The 23067-nt window shown below is 44.9% G+C and overlaps 1 protein-coding gene across 3 annotated transcripts in view; it reads right to left on the minus strand.

The window, feature by feature from the left end:
• ITGA1 (integrin subunit alpha 1) overlaps window positions 1–23067 on the minus strand; it is a 462364-nt gene that overhangs the window by 33281 nt on the left and 406016 nt on the right. For all 3 annotated transcript variants that reach the window (XM_029577630.1, XM_029577622.1, XM_029577640.1), the window contains one exon: window positions 10035–10111. In XM_029577630.1, coding sequence (XP_029433490.1) covers window positions 10035–10111 — 77 coding nt within the window. The remainder of the gene's footprint in view (window positions 1–10034; window positions 10112–23067) is intronic.

Consider the following 23067-nt stretch of genomic DNA (forward strand, 5'->3'; position numbering starts at 1 on the left):
GAATCGAGAGAGGCCAAAAAAGCTTCTAATTCCTGAGGATCATGAAATATGGTGGTTTGATTGTTATGCGTCACTCGCATCTGAGCAGGGTAAAGCAAGCCGTATCTAGCCCCTAATGCCTGCAGTCTGGGCCGCATAGCTAACAACGTTTCCGCTTAGCCGCCGTAGACTTCGCTAAATCCGGTACGAACAGTATCGTCTGTCCTTGATAAAGAACCGGTGATTTAGTGCGAGCAGCAGCAAAAATCTGAAGAACTTGGGGATATCTCAAGACCTTAAAAATAATAGGTCTAGGATACTTTGATAACTTAATAGGTCGCGAGGGAATCCTGTGTGCCCTTTCCAACTCAAAAGGCTGTTCAAAGGCAAGTTGTAAACTTGTGGGAATTAATTTCCCCAAAAAGGTAAGCAGGTCATTACCTTCTGCTCCTTCTGGGACTCCCAGTATCCTGATATTATTCCTCCGGTTCCTGTTGGAAAGATCTTCCACCGCAGATTTTAACTGTTCCACCTCCTTAGAAACAGAGGTAAGTGACGCAGTTTTAAGAAGGAGAGACGAGACCTGCGATTCAGTATCATCCAAACGGGACTGAAAGCCATCCATACGTGCAGTTAAAGATTGCAGGTCAGTGCGAATCGCCGAAGTATTCTCAACATTCAGTTGTATCAGTTCTTTAAGTTGTTTTAATTCTGTGAGAACCAATTCCGCGGACGCCATATTGCTAGCTTGTTTGGCCTTGTCCGGTGTCGGAGGGTCTTGTTTCTGACGCTTCGAACCCGCTGCTACCGCAAAAGCAGCCTCGATCTTCCCGGATTTCGAGGAGGCCATCTGTTAAAGAAGTGTGATTTTCTGTGCCGTAGGGCAAAAAAAAAAACTCAATTCGTCCGAATTTTGAGCAAAAACAGAGCGAGGGCTCGCAGAGCCTTAGAAGTAGGCAGCCATCTTGTGCGCCGCTCACGAGCGCCCCCTACTCACAGAACTTTCAACATTTTTTCCCTCAGGTCATTCATGCAGGCTTCAGGAACAGCATTGAAAGTTAAACAGGCACAATAGCAATTCCACCTGAACAACAGAATAACTTTTAGATAAAAGGAGTAATTTTATAACAACCTGCATACAATTGTGGGCTGTTATACATCTTAAGTTACACTAATTTTTAAAGTGAACTTGCTTGCATAAGTTAGCTTTGAAAATTATCCTTTGAAAACTACACAAAGTTACCTTTTACTTTGTATGGGATATATTTCTGGCAAAATTTATGCACTTACTTTTCAAACCTCACCCTGATTCTGCCCCCTCTGTAATGACACTCCCCAATGTGCTCAAAATTAAGTGCATACAGAGTGTAGGTGAATACTTTTATTTGCATATCGGCCTGGCACTTGTTGAAACGGCCATTTCTGTGGCTACAGCTCTATTTTATGTGTGAAAATCATGTTGAAAACTTCCCAAATGAGGTACATAGAATGAGCAATATAGGGCCTAATATTCAAAGCACATTCAGATCTAATTAGTCAGATAAGCTAGACTTATGTGGCTAAGTAGCAACCGCTGAATATGCACTTACGTTTAGTGGCTGCTACTTAGCCAAATAAGTCCCTTATACGGTTAAAAGGACCACACATAAAAAGTAGGCATGCATTGGGCAGCTCAGGATGGAATGAGTTAGCCATATAACATATATGGCTAACATATATGGCTAACTACTGATATTCAGAAATAGCTGCATAAGTTTACATCTAAGTTTAGATGCCCCATAGAGCAGGTTTAAACATAGCCAGGTAGACTTATCTGGCGAAGTGTGCACATATAATTCAGCTACTGAATATACATCTTAACTGAGCCGGATTTGTACTAACTGGCTAAGTTACATACATGGCCAGCTTTGAATATCTATCCCATGATGTTTTGTTAGATATATAGGAGGTAATTTTCAAAGAAACATCTGCAAATAAAACAGTGTTTTATGCAGAGAAGAAGCCTTTTAGAAAAATTTCACTTGATGAGCAGGTACAATGCATATGTCATGTTTCCATGTGTGTATATCTGGACTGAGTCTAGAAGGCATTCCTGGGAGTAGATTTGGAGAGGGCTTTGGATTTGCATACAAAGAGATGGATTTTAAAAGCCTGGCTCACGCACCCATTAGCGGATGCACGCACAAGACGAGCTCACGAGCACCCACCTAATTTTAAGACTCCCCGATGCATACCTTTCAAAAAGAGGCAGGGAACAGGTGTGTTCAGGGTGGAACATGGGCATTTTTGGGGCATGGCCGAGAGTTACACGTTAAATATGCACCTGGGCATGCACCCAGATAACCTGCCGTATAAGTTTACTTCTACTAGTGATGAGGTGTAAGTTAAAAAAAACCCCAAAAACCATATCTGAGGGTTTAACTGGAGGGAATGTAAGCTATTCAACCAGGGGGGTTTGGAGGAGCTAGCTGTTAACTGGGCAAACTGGTGAGACAAACTGGCCTGGACGCATGTGCCTTTTAAAATTCTCCAACATACATGACAGAAGCAGGATTTATGCGCATGGGTGCACGCCCACTTAAAATCAGGCCCACGGTCAGGCTATTTTATAACATGCACACCCATACTGTGCAAGTTATAAAATGGCTGCGTATCTTGGCATGCGCCTGTGTGCCGGTTTGAAAGTTACCATCATACTTTATAAAATTTGACTGGATGTGCAAAAATTTCAGGGAAATTTTGTGTGTACCAAATATCAGTTGTAACTTGTGCAGGGCCGTTTTGGCGGGAGAATTTTCAAAGCTGACATGCACATAGTTCCGCATTGAAAATTGGTGTAACTTATGCACTTATTTGCAATCATACAGGAGAATTTTCAAAGGAGTTAACACATGTAAATGTAACATACTATAGTAGCAATTTTTCAAAAGCCACTTACCCATGTTAACATGGATACAACCTATTGACAATTCAACAGCATATACTGTAGCAATTTTCAAAAGCACACTTACATGGGTAAAGTGCATTTACACATGTCAAACCCATTTTTAAGCATGTAAATGTTTTTATAAATCAGGCTCAAAGTTATACAAGATGTTTTACAATTACCCCCTAAAACAATGATTGTTGGAAGCAGTCCCTATAGCAGCAAATGCATACAAGGAATACCTGCTTTTACCGGTTTCACTAAAGACGTTTCTGTATCCTATTCCACTAAACCAAAAAACATGACATACACAGAAACATAGAAATAATGGCAGAAAAGGACCAAATATTCCATCCAGTCTGCCCAGCAAGCTAATGGTAACATCTGCTGCACAATAGAGGTCACCCCCATACTTATCAGTTTCCCAGACCGTCAGTCAAGGTTGCTATCTGAGTCCAATTCCCTGTTACCTCTTGCCATTGAGTAATTTTGGAGTTGCATCAAAAGTACTAGGCTTATTGGTTAAGGATTTTCCCAGACTGTAAAATTCAATAGCTTTGTTGGCTGCTGTCTGAATCTAACTTCCCTTTTCTCTTTTCTCCCTACCATTGAAGTAGAGAACAATATCAGAGATGCATCAATAGTATGAAGGTTATTGGTTAAGGGTAGTAACCGCCACACTAGCAAGTTACCCCCATGCATTCTTTTCTTCATTTCTATCCTCTAGCCTTTAGGGATCCACAATGTTTATCCAAATACTCTTTAAAATCTTTCACTGTTTTTGACTTCACTACCTCCTCTGGAAGGGCATTCCAGGCATCCACCACCCTCTCCATGAAGAAATATTTCCTGACGTTGGTTCTTAGTCTTCCTTCTGGAGTTTCATTATGTGATTCCCTCATTCTACTGATTTTTTTCAACGGAAAACATTTGTCGATTGTCATTAAAACCTTTCTGGTATCTGAAGGTCTGTATCATATCTCCTCTGCACTTCCTCTCCTCTAGGGTATACATATTTAGGTCCTTCAACCTCTCCTCATAAGTCATTTGATGGAGACATTCCACCATTTTGGTCACCTTTCTCTGAACTGCCTCCATCCTGTCTCTGTCCCTTTTGAGATATGGTAACCAGAACTGAACACAGTATTCCAGTATTCCAGTTGAGGCCTCACCTCCTTTTTCTTACTGGTTATTCCTTTCTCTTTGCAGCCCAGTATTCTTCTGGCTTTAGCTATTGCCTCATCACATTGCTTTGCTGTCTTCAGATTGCTGGACACTATCACCCTAAGGACCCTCTCTTGTTCCGTGCACAGCAGCCCTTCACCCCTCATCACAGTCAGATCTTTTGGATTACAGCAGCCCAGATGCATGATTCTGCACTTCTTGGCATTGAATCCTAGCTTCCATATCTTTGACCACTGTTCAAGCTTCCTTAAATCATGTCTCATTCTCTCTACTCTTTCCAGCATGTCCACTCTATTTCAGATCTTAGTATCATCCGCAAATAGACAAACTTTACCTTCTATCCTTTCCACAATGTTGTTCAAAAAGATATTGAATAGAATAGGTCCCAACACTGATCCTTGTTGCACTCCCCTTAACACTGTTCTCTCTTCAGAGTAGGTTCCATTTACCATTATAAGCTGTCTTCTATCCAACCAGTTTGTAATCCATGCCACCACCTTGGCACTCACTTCCAAGCTTCTCATTTTATTCTCAAGCCTCCTATGTGGAACCATATCAAAAGCTTTGCAGAAATCCAAGATCTCATCGAACACTCTTCCTTGATCCAATTCTTTAGTCACCCAATCAAAAAAATCAATCAGATATGTCTGTCAGGACCTTCCCCTGGTGAATCCATGCTGCCTTGTGTCCAGCAATCCTCCTGACTGCAGATAGTTCACTATCCTTTCCTTCAGCAGAGTCTCCATTAATTTTCCCACCACCGAAGTGAGGCTAACTGGCCTGTAGTTCCAGTCTCCTCTCTGTTACCACGCTTGTGAAATAGGACCACCATCGCTCTCCTCCAATCACTCAGCACCACTCCTGTTTCCAGGGATCTATTGAATAGGTCATGCAGTGGACCTGCCAGCACATCTCTAAGCTTCCTCAGTATCCTGGGATGAACCTCATCTGGCCCCTTAGCCTTGTCCACTTTCAGTTTTCCTAGCTCTTCCCATACATTCTCATCTGTAAATGGAGTTTCATCTACCCCATCTCCATCTATGGTCTTGTGAACCAGAAACAGTCCTTCTCCTGGGTCTTTTTTAGTGAACACCAAAATGAAGTTTTTGTTTAATATTTCCGCCATTTCTTCATCTCTCTCCACATAGTGTCCTCGTCACCTTTCAATTTATCACTTTGGGCCTCCCTTCTTTCTCTGATATATCAGAAAAATGTTTTGTCTCCTCTCTTTATCTCTTTGGCAGTTCTTTCTTTCACTTGACATTTAGCTTTCCTGATTTCTTTCTTCATCTCCCTCATTTTTAACAAATGTTCTTTCTTGTGTTCCTTTTTTTGAGATCCTTTATACTTTTTGAATGCTGTTCTTTTTGCCTTAAATTTTTCAGCCAGCTCCTTAGAGAACCAGATCAGTTTATTTTTCCTCTTCTTGTTTACTTTTCTAATATATATTTATCGATTTAACTCACCAAGTTCGCCCTAATAATCCCACTAGACCAATGAGAAGAGCTTATCAAGGCACTCTCTTCGTCCCTCAAGCAAAAACATCACTAAAGATCAGAGCCTTCTCTACCTCAGGACCCACTCAATGGAACAATCTCCCACCGGACCTTAGACAAGATCCTTGCCCAATATCCTTTAAGAAAAAATTAAAAACATGGTTATTCAACCTTGCATTTCCAGACTCTGCATTTTAACTAAGCACATTTTTCTCTCTGAATGCTTTAGGACATTTATGACTATGCATTGTAAATATTTTTTAAATATTTTTTCTCTGTTCAGTTAAATTTAAATTTTAACTGTATTTGCCCTATTTACTATGTATGTTCTGAGTTCTATGTATCGCCGTTCAGGCAATTTTCTGTTCCTTGTAAACCGGTTTGATTTGTATTTAATGCAGGAAGATCGGTATATAAAAACCAAAAATAAATAAATAAATAAATATAGATTTGATGTCTTTGTAATTTCTCCTTTTAATTTGGTACACTGTTGTACCACCTCACCCGTTTTCTCCCAGTCTTCCAGTTCTTCCTTTAGGTAAATCCCCATTTTGACAAAGTCTATTTTGTGAAATTTAAAACTTGGGTCTTTGTATGACTTCTCTGTATCCTATTTGTGATATCGAACCATATTGTCTGATGATCACTACTGCTCAAGTGAGCCCCTACCTGAACAACAGACATTATTCCCATTAGTGAGCATTAGATCGAAGATCATACCTTCCCTCGTGGGTTTCATTACTATTTGTTTGAGCAGAGCACCTTGAAGGGCATCCACTATCTGTTATGCTCGTCGGTCGCAGACAGCTGCAACCTCTCATGCTCACCTCTTTTTTTCCCTGCACCATCAATCCTTGGACGAGTGGCGGCATCTGCCAGCCAAGGCCGACATCCCCGGCATCCCCGGGGCAGCGTGAGCACTGCTGACCACTATCTTGGATCCGGAATCTCTTAGGGTGTGCACGCGCGCAGAAGGGCCTCCTTTGTACACGTCATGGTGGGAAATTCGGGGGAATCCCCGCAGGATGACATCAGCCCACCTCTGTATTTAAGCCGACTGGCCCTCTGCTACTATGAGTTAGCAAGGAGTTTCCTTGTTGCTGAATCTGCTCTACTCTTGGACTTCTTGTTCCAGTCCCTTCTCGGGTCTTGACGCTCTGGGTACCTGCTCCTCTGGGGCCTTTCTGCGTTCCTGGCTATCCGCTCCTCGGAGGGCCTTCCTGCCTTGGATTCTACCTGACCCACTGCTTTGGAGCCTTTCCTGGGACTTCCATTTGTGAGTACTTTACTTTGGACTACAACTCTACTGCTTCCTGGAGTTCCCTGCGGTGTATCCCGTGTCACGGGCCACTACTGATCCACTTCAGGGAAGCTGTCTCAGCACATCCTGAGTTACAAGATCCTACTGCTTCACCTACAGCTTCCTTCGGGCTTCCAGCACCTCAATCACCATCATCTGTACAGACACCATCTGTACAGACACCATCATCTGTACAGACTCCTCGGCTGCGGGCCACTACCGGATCTGCACTTCTGAGGTATTCCTGAAGGAGCTTCCTGGTGTACCCTGCTCCGCGGGCCACTACCAGATCTACATCATCGGCGGTATCACCTGGGTATACCCTACTGCTCAGAACAGTGTTTGCTTCACCTCCCGCTCTGCGGGTTCTGCTTTTCCTTCCTTTTACAAAAAAGGCTCTGTTGACAGCTGTGTCCTGCGCTACTGAGACTCTGCCTACCGATGGTGAGGCCCACAGGTCTCCTCCCTGTGGGCAGAGACATCTCTCACCTCAGCCCAGGGTTCACATCCATATATAAACATAACACTATCTCTCTACGTTTTGAAGATTCCGCAGAAGGAATGTTCCAATCCATGTTCATAAGATTAAAATCTCCATTGAGCAACACTTCTTTCCCAACTTTTGGATGTCCTTGATCAGGTCTCTGTCCAGTTCATCTGTTTGGGTTGGAGGCCTGTCAATCACCCCTGTAGAAATGGAAGCACCATCTTCTCTTTTTAGGATAGTCCATACATAATGCTTTTTTTTACCCCACATCCCTTGCAATTCAGTTGCTTGGATATTGTTTTTGACATAAAGAGCTACTCCTCCTCCTTTTCTATCCTCTCTGTCCTATCTTAACTAGCCCGGGATGGCCGCATCCCAATCATGAGACTCAGTGAACCATGTCTCTGTAACAGCAACAGTGTCCAATTCTGCCCCTACCATTAGGGCCTGCAGGTCTGGGATTTTATTGCTCAAACTGTGAGTATTTGTGGTCATAGCTTTCTGGCTTTTCTTCCTAGTTGCGTTTTCTGAACTGATTGATTTTGTTACTTTGTCTTCCCACTTCCTGTACTGCTTGGGGGTGACATTCTATTTTCACCACCTCCTGCCACCCCCACTTCCTAGTTTAAATGCCTGATAATGAATGATCTGAATTTTTCACTTAGCATCCTCTTTCCTACCATAGACAAATGTAGCAATACTAAACAACTAAAGAACCCATAAAGTGTAAGAATTCTCAAAATCAACAAAAACAACTAAATCTCACCAGATACGAACACAGATGTGTGACAGAATTGAATTATTTAGAAATTAGAAAGAAATGACCATCATATTGCACTGTATGATAAATATTGTTAGGGCTGAAAGAGCTGCCCTTTTATAGTGCATGAGTTTTAATCATCAGTCATTTTAAATTTTAAAATGCACAATTAAAAACCTCATGTGGGCAATTTACTCTTCCCTTTGGTCATAACTTAAAAAGCACTCATTTGTAAAGATGCTTGCAAAATACTTTTTTAGAAGGGATGCTGTAAGATTTGTTCCACCGTATTATAGTTGTAATGCCCGACATTGCAAAGTTTCAGAAGATATAGACACTTTCTTCTTCAGGGGAACATGATCTGAATATGCAGTACATTTGGTTTAGATATCGGGCCTCTGCTGACTGTTGGAGGGTTTCTGGGTACATTGGGAAACTACTTCCCTTTCAGATATCACTTCATGTTCTGTTGCTGCCACTAATTTTCCCAAGTATAAAAATCACTATGTAAGGGTAACAGTTGAAATTGAGTGGGTTTCTCTTCTTCACAAGGCTTATTCTGCCAGAGCCAAATGTGATCCAGATTATTCCTGGGATTCTAAATCTTAGATATCTGAATTATTTGTGGGAGTGAGGGTAAGTATTCAGGATGCTGTCCAGTTGGGGAGACTGGGTGTCTTATAGTTACATGTCTTGTTCTACCAGATCTCACAGTAAACCATTTATTCTTGGCATTCTGAATCTTCTGAGGAAGCTGAGGAACATATTCTGACTAATCAAGATAGGTAGGTTTTTTGAAATCTGAACAATTCCTCTTTCAAATGCATCACTTGCTTTTTCATAGCAGACAGCTGAAAACAAACCTTATCTAAATGGCAGGCCTTGGGACATAAGCACCATAAATGTTACACTGAATAAAAGCCATTCTGCTAATAGTGACTATTATACAAGTTGTTAGATTGGTACTTTAGTCTTATTTTAGTCATCATTATTCACTTAGAACAACTATTCAGGAAGAAAGAATCCAGGGGTAGGTGGGTGTGGGACAGAATGGGAAGAACAAACAGTTCCTGCAGATAGCAGCCCTTTATTCTATAAATTACAAAGATATTTCAATACACACTAGCCAGGAGCCTGAAAACACTAGCTAGATTAAATAAATAGAGATATCAAAACATGCAACAGCAGGAAATATAGGAGAAAAGAGAACAATTTCAGCAAGAAATCAGTCTGTAATATGGCTAGCGAATTAAAAATTAAACTTCTCTGGTCACAAGCACAGGTAATTGTGTCTCTAGAGAGGTACCTGACAATTCTCTCTCTTCTATTTAAATTACTTCTTAATCAATGCCTGCAGATCTATGTGAGTCACCACATCCCACAGGCTAATACTTTTTTTTTCTTAAAACTTTAACACTAGTTATTTCAATACACTAGCTAGGAGTCAGAAATCTCTAGCTAGACTAAATAGATACAGATTTCAAAACATGCAACAACAGGAAATATCAGAGAAAAGAGAATGATTTCAACAACAATAATAATAATGTCCATAATAAGTTACCCCTTACATTCAGAATTCTTTCTTTCTAGCAGTCTTCTGATAAAGACCCAAAACCCAATTTTTCTAACTGGCTTTTCCCTAAATCTATACTTTTGTATTTCTCCTGTAAAGTTTTTTACTCCTCAAGCCCTTGTCTTATGTCCCTTAGCCTGATAACTTTAGGACGGCCTGAGAAAGTACTAAAGTTATCTCTATAAACTTATCTGACTAACTTGATCAGGATATTAAGAGGTGCGGGTGCACCATTGAATATATCCAGCTATATCAAAGTTAACTTTGGCGGCCACCAAGCAGCTCAGTATTGACCCCACTATATTTAGAATCATTTTCAGTCACTAACCTTGTTGTATATATGTGAATGGTAACATTCTCCATGAGGTGAGAAGCATTAAACTGAAATGTTATGCTGAAGGAAATCTGGATAAAAAGAAATGGTTTTTTTAGTTTATTGTAGGTGAAAAGATCATTCAATTTGACATCATAATTGTAGATTTGAACACTTGTAGATTAATGTTGAGATTACTTACCTGATAATCTCGTTTTCCTTAGTGTAGACAGATGGACTCAGAACAAGTGGGTATAGTGTGCTCGTGCTAGCAGTTGGAGACGGATCTGACGTCAGCACGGGTACATATACCCCCACAGGAAGTGAGATAATTCAGTAATCTTCCTTGCAAAAGCTGTTATGGATATATGTGTACTGACGATCAATGAAATAGTGAAAACAGGATTCCCCTGACCGATTGATAGTAGCTGGGGACCGCCAGCATTCCCAACCGGAAGGCGTCGGCACCTGGTAGAGTAGATGCACTCATGTAAGAAGCGATAAGGCTTACCTTGAATCGGTGAAACCCCTGTATACCGGCAGCTGGGCGGGATGCTGAGTCCATCTGTCTACACTAAGGAAAACGAGATTATCAGGTAAGTAATCTCAACATTTCCTAGCGTGTAGCCAGATGGACTCAGAACAAGTGGGATGTACAAAAGCTTTACTCCCGGACTGGGTGGGAGGCTGCCTGAGGACCGTGTAGGACCGCCCTCGCAAATGCTGTGTCCTCCCTGGCCTGGACATCCAGACGATAAAACCTGGAGAAGGTATGGAGGGAGGCCCATGTCGTTGCTTTACATATTTCTGTGGGTGACAGCATCCTAGATTCTCCCCAAGATGCTGCTTGGGCTCTGGTAGAATGAGCCTTGACTTGCAGAGGTGGTGACTTCCCGGCCTCTACATTGGCCACTCTGATAACTTCTTTAATCCAGCGGGCGATGGTGGGCCGAGAGGCCGCTTCTCCTTGTTTCTTGCCGCTGTGAAGGACGAACAGATGGTCCGTCTTTCGTACTGTTTCTGCCATTTCCAGATATCTGGGCAGCAATCTGCTGATGTCGAGATGGCGTAACAAACGTCCTTCTTCTGATTTCTTCAAACCCGCCGTGGTTGGCAAGGATATGGTTTGGTTGAGGTGAAATTGTGAGACTACCTTAGGCAAGAAGGATGGAACCGTGCGAAGATGGATAGCCTCTGGAGTGATTCGAAGAAAGGGATCATGGCAGGACAGCGCTTGTAGTTCTGAAATGCGGCGTGCTGAACACACTGCCAGCAGGAACACCATCTTCAAAGTGAGAGAACGGAGAGAAAGGCCCTGAAGGGGTCTGAAGGTGGATCCCGCGAGGAAATCCAAAACTATGTTGAGGTTCCACAGGGGCACTGGCCACTTCAGTGACGGACGAATGTGCTTGACTCCTTTCAGGAATCGGGAAACATCTGGGTGTGTGGCAATAGTCTTGCCATCCCTCCGGGGACCGTAGCAAGACAGCGCAGCCACCTGGACCTTGATGGAGCTGAGGGAGAGACCCTTCTGAAGCCCATCCTGCAGGAAATCCAAAACCATAGGGATTGTGGTCGCATGTGGATTGGTGCCGTGAGTGTCGCACCAGGCTTCAAATACTCTCCAGATCCTTACGTAGCTGAGGGATGTGGAGAACTTGCGAGCTCGGAGGAGTGTATCTATCACCGGCTCCGAGTAACCTCTTTTCTTCAGCCTAGCCCTCTCAATGGCCAGACCGTAAGAGAGAATTGAGCCGGATGCTCATGGAGGATGGGACCCTGACGTAGCAGGTCCCTGAGAGGAGGCAGGGGAAGGGGCTCCCCTGCCAGTAGTCTTCTCATGTCTGCGTACCAGGGTCTTCTTGGCCAATCTGATGCCACTAGAAGAACTAGGCCCCTGTGCTTCTGAATCTTGTGGATGAGGGTGCCCAGCAGGGGAAAGGCGTATAGCAGGGTCCCTGGAGGCCATGGCTGAACCAGGGCATCGATCCCGTGAGAGAATGGATCTCGCTTGCGGCTGAAGTATCTGGGTAATTGAGCATTGGACCTGTCCGCTAGTAAGTCCATGTCCGGGATCCCCCAGTGATCCACAATCATCTAGAAGGCTGTGGGCGACAGCTGCCATTCCCCCGGATTTAGGCTTTCTTTGCTGAGGAAGTCTGCCGTGGTGTTGTCCCTCCCGGCAATGTGGACGGCGGAGATGTCCTGAAGATTCGCCTCTGCCCAAGCCATCAGAGGGGCTATCTCTAGGGACACCTGTTGGCTTCTGGTTCCGCCCTGACGGTTGATGTATGCCACCATGGTGGCGTTGTCAGACATCACTCTGACTGCCCGGTTCCGCAGTCTGTGAGCAAATTGTAGGCAGGCTAACCGGACTGCCCGTGCCTCTAGACAGTTGATGTTTCACCCTGACTCTTCTCTATTCCACCGTCCTTGTGCGGTGAGTTCTTCGCAGTGTGCTCCCCATCCGCTCAGGCTGGCATCTGTGGTGAGCAGAGTCCACGTGGGGGAGGATATCTTCGACCCCCTGCTTGTGTGGTTGGACTGCAACCACCACCGTAACTGGGTCCGCACTCTGGCTGGTAGAGGTAGATGCACGGAGTAATTCTGGAAGCGAGGGCTCCAGCGAGAGAGCAGGGAGTGTTGCAGAGGTCTCATATGGGCCCTCGCCCAGGGTACCACTTCCAGGGTGGATGCCATGAGGCCGAGAACCTGCAGATAATCCCAAGCTATGGGCCGGCTGGCTCCTATCAAGGACCGAAGACGCGTCTGAAGTTTTAACCTTCTCTTGGCGGTGAGACTGACTTTGTCTGCCTGGGTGTCGAACTGGACTCCCAGGTATTTCAGAGATTGGGAAGGCTGTAGGCAACTCTTGTTTAGGTTGACTACCCATCCCAGGCTTTCCAGAAGGGCAATCACTCTGTTGGTTGCCCGATGGCTCTCCTCTTGTGATTTCGCCCTGATCAGCCAATCGTCTAGGTAGGGATGGACTAGGATTCCTTCCTGTCTGTGCGCCGCTGCTACCACTACGATCACCTTGGTGAAGGTCCACGGTGCCGTGGCTAGCCCGAAGGGCAAAGCCCGGAATTGGAAGCGGCGTCCCAGAACCTTGAAGCGTAGGTAGCGCTGATGATCCTGATGGATCGGGATATGCAGGTAGGCTTCTGACAAGTCTAAGGCCGTGAGGAACTCTCCTGGCTGCACTGCGGTCTTGACTGAGCGCAGAGTTTCCATGTGAAACCTCGGGACCCTTAAGTATCGGTTGACTGACTTGAGGTCCAGTATGGGCTGGAAAGTGCCCTCTTTCTTGGGTACCATGAAATAAATGGAATAATGTCCAGAATCCATTTCCCATGCAGGTACTGGGATTATGGCTTTCAAGGACAGGAGCCTCGCCAGGGTAGCTTCCAATGCTGCCATCTTGTGGATTGGACATGGAGATTCCACAAACCTGTCCGGAGGGAGGTGATGGAAGTCCAGATAATACCCCTCTCAGATGATGGCGAGGACCCACTGATCCGACGTAATCTCGACCCATCTGGGGTAGAAGAGGGTTAACCTGCCCCCTATGGCTCCGTCCCCCGGATGGATCGGCTCATTCTCATTGGGAGGCACGGCCGGGCCCTGAACCCGAGCCGGCTCCCCTCTTATGCTGCTTGGTCCGAAAGGACTGGTTCCTGGTAGCAACTCCTATAGGGAATGAAGTGTTGGGAGCTTCTACCTCTGGAGGGCCTCGGAAAGGCGCGCTGGTTCCTTTTGAGCCTATCTTCCGGCAGTCGAGGTACTGGAGAGGCGCCCCATGTGCTGGCCAGTTTATCAAGGTTGCTGCCGAACAGAAGAGAACCCCTAAAGGGCATTCTGGTGAGGCGTGTCTTTGACGGAGCATCGGCTGACCAATTCCGTATCCAGAGCTGCCTCCTGGCAGCTACAGAGGATGAGACCTCCTTGGCTGTTGTACGGACTAGATCGGATGCGGCATCCGTGAGGAACGAGAGAGCGGACTCCATGTCCGCTGCCGGAGCATTGTTCCTGACCTGTGACAAACAGGAACGTGTCACCACTGTGCAGCAGGTTGCGATCTGCAAAGATAGAGCTGCCACCTCAAAGGTCTGTTTCAGGATGGCGTCCAGTCGCCGGTCATGAGGCTCCTTGAGGGCCGCCCCCCCCTCAACTGGAATGGTAGTGCGCTTGACCACAGCGCTAAACAAGGCATCCACCTGAGGGCATGCCAGCATCTCCTTGATTGCTGGGTCCAGGGGGTACATGCCCATCAGGGCCCGACCCCCTTTGAATGAGGCCGCTGGTGCAGCCCATTCCAAATCTATCAGCTGCTGTGCTGCTTGCAAGAAGGGAAAATGGCGGGCTGTAGGACGAAGACCTTCCAGCAGAGGGTTCTGTGTAGATGGCACCATAGTGCTAGGGCCTGTAATAGCCAACTCCGCCAGGCACTGAGATACCAGGTCGGAGAGATCTTCCTTGGGAAAGAACCGCCTCATGGTTCGATATGGCTCAATCCCCGAGGGAAGTTCCCCCACCTCGGGGGGTTCAGACTCGTCCTCCGAGACATCAGGGTCCGCCTGAACCGGACTGCCCGGAAGTGGGTGCCCACGATAAGGGCGTGAAGGTCCAGGGGCAGGATCAGCTGGAGCAGCAGCAGGGCCTGGACGGGAAGCTGATTGCATCTGTATAAAGGCATGGATCCCCTTAAAGAGATCCACCCAGGAAATGGAGGCGGTCTCTAGTCGTCGGGGTACCAGGTCCCCCAGGACTCCAGGTTGTTCGAGACTGCCCGCTAGATCCGGGGTGACCTCTGGGGAACTGTCGACAAACCTCGGTTGAGACTGGTCCTGGCCCGAGGCTCCCACGGCCTCCTCACTTTGGGCACAAAGGGAGTCTGGCTCTTCGCTGTGATTGGCCCTAAGCTGGCATGCTGAGCAGAGGCCAAGAGCTTTCACGCCGGAATCAGGAGCCGCCGCCACAGGAGAAGCCGGGGCGTTCGAGTGTTCCATTGCGCGCTGAAGAATATGCACCTAATACAATATGCGCTCAATAATATGCGGCAGCAATATACGCTCAATACAATACGCGCTCAATAATAAGCGGCAGCAATATACGCTCAATACAATATGCGCTCAATAATATGCATTCAGCACTATACCTGAACAAGGCCGACAAAATGGCGACCTCCGCGGCGTGCCGCATATAGGCAACGCCGCCGATCCTCGTACCTCGGAGACCAAAAGTAAGAGATGTACGCCTTACCTGATCCTCGGCGCTTCCTGGCTGGAACCCGGGCGGTCTCCGGCTGCGGGGGGAGAGGGGAAATACCTTCACCGCCGCGCTTGAGGAAATGCACCCGCTGCCTCTAGGTCCATGCCGGGACCGAGGCGCCCCTCAGCCCGGCCCAAGCCCTTCTCGCTCGGGGACTAGATCCCTGCCGCGATTCGGCCACCGGACCGAGGCCTAGACCTCCGAGGGATCGCGGAAATCACCTCGGGAAACTCAACTGGGGGAGGGACCCGAGGGTATCACCGCAGGATTGCGGGGCTCAATGTTCCTGTAGATGTTTAGTAAGAAGAATATAGAAAAGTAAAAAGTAGAAAGTAGTATTTGGAAAACACGTTCAACGAGCGTGCAGGCTCTCCAAACTGCTTTGGAGACGGAAATTACTGAATTATCTCACTTCCTGTGGGGGTATATGTACCCGTGCTGACGTCAGATCCGTCTCCAACTGCTAGCACGAGCACACTATACCCACTTGTTCTGAGTCCATCTGGCTACACGCTAGGAAATGAAGATTAATATTCATAGGTCATGAATCATTTTAGGTACTTCAGACATCATTTTAATTGTGCCACAAATTGTCACCTTTTTCGCTAAGAAAGTTATACAGTGCTGACCCTATGATTTGGCTGCAGCAATCTGGTGCAGGAGACTTGGATTCAAATATCCCATCCACCGTGGTCAGTGGAGATCAGTTATATCATAGAGGTGATGAGTTTAAGCTCAGGATTTGGTAGGGAATGTAGCTGCTGCTGTTAGACTGCACAAGAATAGCGCTGAAGGGTTTACTCATGGACGAAGCTTCCCAATCGAGGGGATTTGTATTGCCCAGGCATTCTTCATGGGGGGGGGAATTATAAATAGAGAAAAAATGGGGGTAAAAGCAAAACATATGTATTGCTTTTGATCTTGTGAGCAAATATCTCCAGAACTATTATGTGCATACCAGGTGTGATTTTAGGTACATGATCTTTCCAGGGAATAGAAATAGCATCCTTCATCAGTCAGTACTTCTGAAATTTGAAGTAATCAAATTGCCAGTATATACAGAAATAAGAATTTTACATTCTGGAGTACACATAGAATCTTCTACAGTCATTTTCCATTATGCTCGAGAAAGAAGGATGTGCAAAAGTGGCACTGTGAGGCACTGAGGTGAAGGGAAGGAATATGAAGAAAAATTAGAATTGCTTAACAAATATTTCTGCTCAGTGTTCACTAGGGAAGGGCTAGGAGCTGGAACACATAAAATGAACACAAGATTAGAAGTAAGGTAAACCTCAATCAATTTTCAGAAAAGTGTGTTCATGGGGAACGGACTAAACTTAAAGGAGGTAATTTTCAAGGGAGTTACACATGTAAATAACACAATATTGAAGCAATTTTAAAAGTTCATTTACACACTGAAAGTGCATTTAGATGTGTAAAACCCAGTTTTAAGTGTGTAAATCCTTTTGAAAACTACCCCCAAACAAGATAAAGTGATGGGGCGAGATAAGATACATCCGAGTATAAAAAGGGTGATTTGGAGAAGTTCTGGCAGCTTTGCGGGTTTACCTTTTCAATGCTTCTTTAGAGTCAGTAGTTCCGGAGGACTGGAGACGGATGGATGTGGTTCCTATTCATAAAAAGTGGAAGTAAGGAGGAGGCTGAGAACTACAGGCTGATTAATCTGACCTCTGTGGCAACAAAATTAATGGAATCACTGTTAAAACAGAGGATACCACATTTTCTGGAATTCAATGGACTGCAAGATCTGACACAGCATGGTTTTACCAGAGGTAGATCTTGTCAGACAAATTTGTTCAATTTCTTTGCATGGGTGACCACAGATTAAATAAAGGGGCAGCCCTTAATATAATGTACTTGGGTTTCAGTAAGGCCTTTGACACAGTTCCTCATAGGCAACATACATAAACTGAGTGCCCTTGAGGGTCTGACTGGGATAGAAACTGGTTGAGTGGGAGGTGATAAATGGATTTCACTTCAAGGAGAGGAATGTTAGTAGTGAGGTGCCTCAGGAATTGGTCCTTGGACCAGTTCTTGTCAGCATTTTTGTGAATGGCATTATGGAAGGACTGTAAGGAACGGTTTGTCTTTTTGCCGAAGATACCAAAATCTGCAACAGGGTAGACAGCCAGGAAAGTGTGCAAAACATGGGAAGGGATCTAGCAAAACTCAAGGAATGGTGTAGGGCCTGGCAGCTAAGAATTATAACTCGACTCAAATCAAAAAATCCTTAAAAACTTACCTATTTCAAATTGCTTTTAAATCCATAACTACCAAATAATCAATTCCAGTTCTCAAGTTCACTTAATAATTCAATTCCCACATGCATTTACATGGCATCTTATGATATTTTATTTATGTTATATTTAGTAACTTTTTTTTCGATAACACATTTTTTGTATTTTATAATTATTTTGTATTTTTGGTTTTATTGCAATTAATTTTTTAATTTTCTAGAAATAGAAATAAGAATGTAAAATCTTATTTCCACCTTGAATACTGTGTACAATTCTGGTCGCCGCATCTCAAAAAAGATATAATTGCGATGGAGAAGGTACAGAGAAGGGCTACCAAAATGATAAGGGGAATGGAACAACTCCCCTATGAGGAAAGACTAAAGAGGTTAGGACTTTTCAGCTTGGAGAAGAGACGACTGAGGGGGGATATGATAGAGGTGTTTAAAATCATGAGAGGTCTAGAACGGGTAGATGTGAATCTGTTATTTACTCTTTCGGATAGTAGAAAGACTAGGGGGCACTCCATGAAGTTAGCATGGGGCACATTTAAAACTAATTGGAGAAAGTTCTTTTTTACTCAACGCACAATTAAACTCTGGAATTTGTTGCCAGAGAATGTGGTTAGTGCAGTTAGTATAGCTGTGTTTAAAAAAGGATTAGATAAGTTCTTGGAGGAGAAGTCCATTACCTGCTATTAAGTTCACTTAGAGAATAGCCACTGCCATTAGCAATGGTAACATAGAATAGTTTTTGGGTACTTGCCAGGTTCTTATGGCCTGGATTGGCCACTGTTGGAAACAGGATGCTGGGCTTGATGGACCCTTGGTCTGACCCAGTATGGCATTTTCTTATGTTCTTATGTAAACCGTTTTGATTAAACATAGTTTGTAAAAGCGGTACACAAACATTTTTAAATAAATAAATAAATAAAGTTGTGCATTTAGACTGTAACATTCTAGAGAGACAGTACTGGGGATGAAATTCTTCTAAGCATGAAAGAAGAGTGGGATCAGGAGTGATCATAGCTGATGATCTTAAAGTAGCCAGCCAAACAGGTGGAGAATGTGATGGCAAAAGCCAGAAAATTACTTGGCTGTACAGGGAGGGGAATAGTCAGCAGAAAAAGGGAGGTGATATTGCCCATATAAAGGTCCCTGGTGAGAACTCATTTGTAATACTGTGTACAGATATGGAGGATAAAAAAGGGTTGGAGCTGATCAAGAAGATGGCTACTACAATGGTCAGTGATCTTCATTCTAAAGAATATGGGGACAGATGTAAAGATCTTTACATGCATAACCTAGAGCAAATGTTCCTAAACGTGTCCTGGAAGACCCACAGGTTTTCAGGATATCCACAATGAATATGCATGATATAGATTTGCATGTATTGTCTCTATAGCATGGAAATTTTATTTCATGCATATTCATTGTGGATATTCTGAAAACCTGACTGGCTGGGGGTCGTCCAGGACTGGTTTGGGAACCTCTGCCCTAGAGGAAAGGCGAGCCAGGGGAGATATGATAAAGACATTTAAATACCACCAAGGTTTCCATGCACAGAAGGTGAGCCTCTTTTAATGGAACAGAGGCTCTAGAATAAGGGATTATGAGGATGGTGAAAGGGGGTACTCTCAGGAGAAATCTTAGGAAACTGTTTACACAGAAGGCAGTGGATGCATAGAAGAGATAGAGGGGACAAAACAGTATCTGAATTCAATAAAGTATGAAATAAACACAGAGAATCTGCGGGATTGATCAGAATAGTAAAGTTAAATTAGTTGGGCAGATGTGCAGACTAGATAGATCTACCATCTTGTTTCTATGAAAATGCACAGTCCAAACAGGTATTAAGGTCCTTTTCTGCCAGTATATAATATGTTGCCATGTAAATCTTAAAAATATTATATATATATACACATACACACATATATTTGACTATAGTAATCAGTAATAAATTTGAGTTCAAGATTAACATGTAATAAAACAATTTTATCAGGAACTGCATTTTTAATGACCAGACAATCTCATTTAGAGTATATCTATTCATGTATTCATGTTTGCTCTAATAAAATATTCGTTTTATTACCTTATGACATGTATGACCCAGATAAAAGGGCAGTCTGGTGGGTGGGAAGGGGCGGGGCTACAGGTGGCCAGTACAGTGGTCATTTGCCGCTATGCCGGTGAGGCATGCGCAAGTTACTACTGCTCCGGAGGAGCAGCAACTTCAAAAAAAAAAAAAAAAAAAAAGTAAAGTAGGGTATATTTAGGGGGTAGGGAGGAGAGGGGAAGGGAAAGGAAGGTTAGGGTAGGGGGTAGGGGGTAGGGAAGTTTCCCTCCCAGTCCGTTCTTTAATTGGAGCGGACTGGGAGGGAACTGGGGAAGACCGGGATGTACCACCGAGTGAAGATCCCTAAATCCTCCTCCCCCTTGCGTGCGCTGCATGCACAAATTACAAAATCTGGCACGCAGCCCAATGATTTTATAACATGCGCGCACCGGCACACGGATGTTATAAAATCGGCACATCCATGTGTGCGCGCCCGGTAGCTCGCGCACATGGACGCGTGCACGCACCTTAGAAAATCTACCCGTTAGGTTTCAATTTTTCTTCACTACTGGTTGGACACTTCTATATCATTCAAAACATTCAAGCAAATTTTCAAATGAGTTTCTCATATAAATGTAACATATTATCCTAGCAATTTTCAAAAGCCATTTACCCGCTTTAAAAGCATGTAGGGGCAGATTTTCAAAGGGGTACGCGTGTAAGATTCGCGCGTACCCCCTGAAAACCTGCCAGCCCTCCTGTGCGCGCTGAGCCTATGTTGCATAGGCTGCCGGTGCGCGCAAAGCCCCGGGATGCGCGTAAGTCCCAGGGCTTTCCTGGGGAGGCATGTCGGGGGGGAGGGCGTGTCGCGGCTGGCGCGTCATCGGGGGCGTTCTGGGAGCGGAGCCGTGGGCGTGGTTCCGACCCGGGGGCGTCGCCGCGGCCTCCGGACCAGCCCCCGGACTGGAATATAGCGCGCCGGCAGCTGGCCTGGCATGCACAACTTTTCGAACAAAGGTAGGGGGGGTTTAGAAAGGGCTGGGGGAGGTGGAAGGAAAGTTCTCTCCGAGGCCGCTCCAATTTCGGAGCGACCTCGGAGGGAACGGAGGCAGGCTGCGCTGCTGAGCGTGCGCAGGCTGCCGATTTTGCGTAGCCTTGCGTGCGCCGACCCCACATTTTAAAAGATACGCGCAGCTACGCGCATATCTATTAAAATACGGCGTAATTTTGTTTGTGCCAGTCGCGTGAACAAAAGTACGCGCGGGCATAGTTTTTTAAAATCTGCCCCGTAATGCGCATAAAACCTATTGCAATTCCATGATATATTGTAACAATTTTCAAAAGCTGACTTACACACGTAATATGCATTTACTCAGGTAAAACCCAGTTTAAAGCATTTAAATGCTTTTGAAAATCAAGCCCATTATGTTTATTTTTATTTTTAATAATAAATCATTAACATACATTATCTATAATACAGATATAGGGATGGTGTTGCACTGAGTGTGCGTACATGGTAGGTAACCTGGTGTCCATGCACCTGGCAGGAGGAAGGGCTGGGAGGGATTGCTGGTGGGCTGAGGGATGGCACTGAGGCAGGTGGTGGTGGGGCAGAGTATGGACAGTGGTCATGTGGTCTGCATGATCTGACATCATCGGAGTGACCACACAGCCCTGTTACATTCAGTGCTGACACGGAAGTACACACTACTGGAGCAAGAGGCCTGATTGGAAAGGGGGCAAAGGGATCATGGGGCTGGAGGAAGGAAAACACAAATGCCCATTGGACAATTTTGATTTCTAGGGCAGGGAGGGGCTGGGACCGGTGGAGTGGGGGATTAAAGGCAGAATCATTCCTTGGAATGCCCCTTGCCTTCCTTCCCTCTCTGTTATGTGTATCTGTGCAGCGCTACATATGTTTAGTGGCACTTTAGAAATGATAAATAGCGGCTGGTAATAGAAATGATGCTCACAGTTATAAATTCCTGAGATTATAGTTCATCCAGCCTGTGCTGGAGAAAAGAAATTCTGATTTGCCCTGACCCAGTTCTCATGATTATGAGGCACCACAACAAATTTTGATCTTCTACTCATGAAACTTTATCATAGTTTGGGAAACCTAGGAGGTCTTATGAACTCTGATGGTTTTATAAGTCTCAAAATGTGGCCCTCTACTTGTTTTACAGCTGACAAAGCCCTTTAAGAAGTTTAAATGGGATGAGCTAAGAATATTCAGATTAAAAGTGACTTCAAAGGGGAAATAGTTTGGTCCTTCCCATTTTAACAAGCATCCTACATTCCTCAGTCCAGACAGCACTAAGTCATTCTTCTAGAATGTTGAATATATACCTAAAGACCCAATGGTTTCCCTCACTAAAAGGCATATTCCATTTGAATGGGAAGGATCTGGGTAGAAACCAGTAAAGAGATGTTTTGTTTTGCTACCCCTTGTGGGAGCTGTAGATAGTGTTTCCTAGCTGTTTATCACCCCAAAGCCCCATCTATCCTCATGCACTTTTAGTTTAGCTTTTCAAGGGGACAGGAGCTTCTGTCTCCTGCCCCTTAAATTTTCCTTGTTTATGGGAAAGGAGTAAGGAATTTTCCCTCTTGACCAGAACTTTTGCTTTCTTTGACTCTTTTAATCCAATTTTTGAAAATTCCCAGTGAGAGCCCATCCCCCTTGTTGCAGTGGACTGGGCGTCGCTATGTTCAAGGCTGGATTTTGGGTAGGGAAGATCTGCAGTGCGCTATCTCTCCTTCAGAGGATAGACCTGACAGTGATCTGATGCAGAGGAGTTTCATCTATCATCTGTTTTGAGGCAAGGAAGTTTTATTCCTGCTTTCCTATTTCTAGAGATGAGCTTCGTTTTTTTCTACTGGGTCATTTTTTGAGTCGGATGCTTTGGGGTAAAGTTTGTTTTTCCTCGGCTAGTTTTTTGGAAAAATGAACAAAAACTAAACTGGGAAAAACAAAACGGGCCCAAAAAACGACGCGGGAAAACGAAGCTAAAAAAAACCTATGCCAAGCATTAAAATTTACTATAATACATTAAATACAACCCCCCCCCCCCCACCATCCCAATCCCTCCCCAAGACTTACTAACATCCCTGGTGGTCCAGCAGGTTCCTGCGAGTGATTTCTCCCTCCGTGCCGTCGGACTTTCCAGCCTGCCTTGCATCAAAATGGCACCGATAGCCTTTGACCTACTATGTCACAGGGGCTACTGGTGCCATTGGTCAGCCCCTGTCACATGGTAGGAGCAATGGACGGCCGGTGCCACAAGCTTGCCAAAAGTCCCTGGTGGTCCAGCGGGGGTCCGGGAGTGATCTCCTGCACTCGGGCCATCGGTTGCCAGTAATCAAAATGGCGCTGATAGCTTTTGCCCTTACTATATCACAGGGGCTACCAGTGCCATTGGACAGCCCTTGTCACATGGTAGGAGCACAAGATGGCACCGATGGCCATA

This window comes from Rhinatrema bivittatum, chromosome 1, assembly GCF_901001135.1.
Source record: "Rhinatrema bivittatum chromosome 1, aRhiBiv1.1, whole genome shotgun sequence".
Classification (NCBI taxonomy): domain Eukaryota; kingdom Metazoa; phylum Chordata; class Amphibia; order Gymnophiona; family Rhinatrematidae; genus Rhinatrema; species Rhinatrema bivittatum.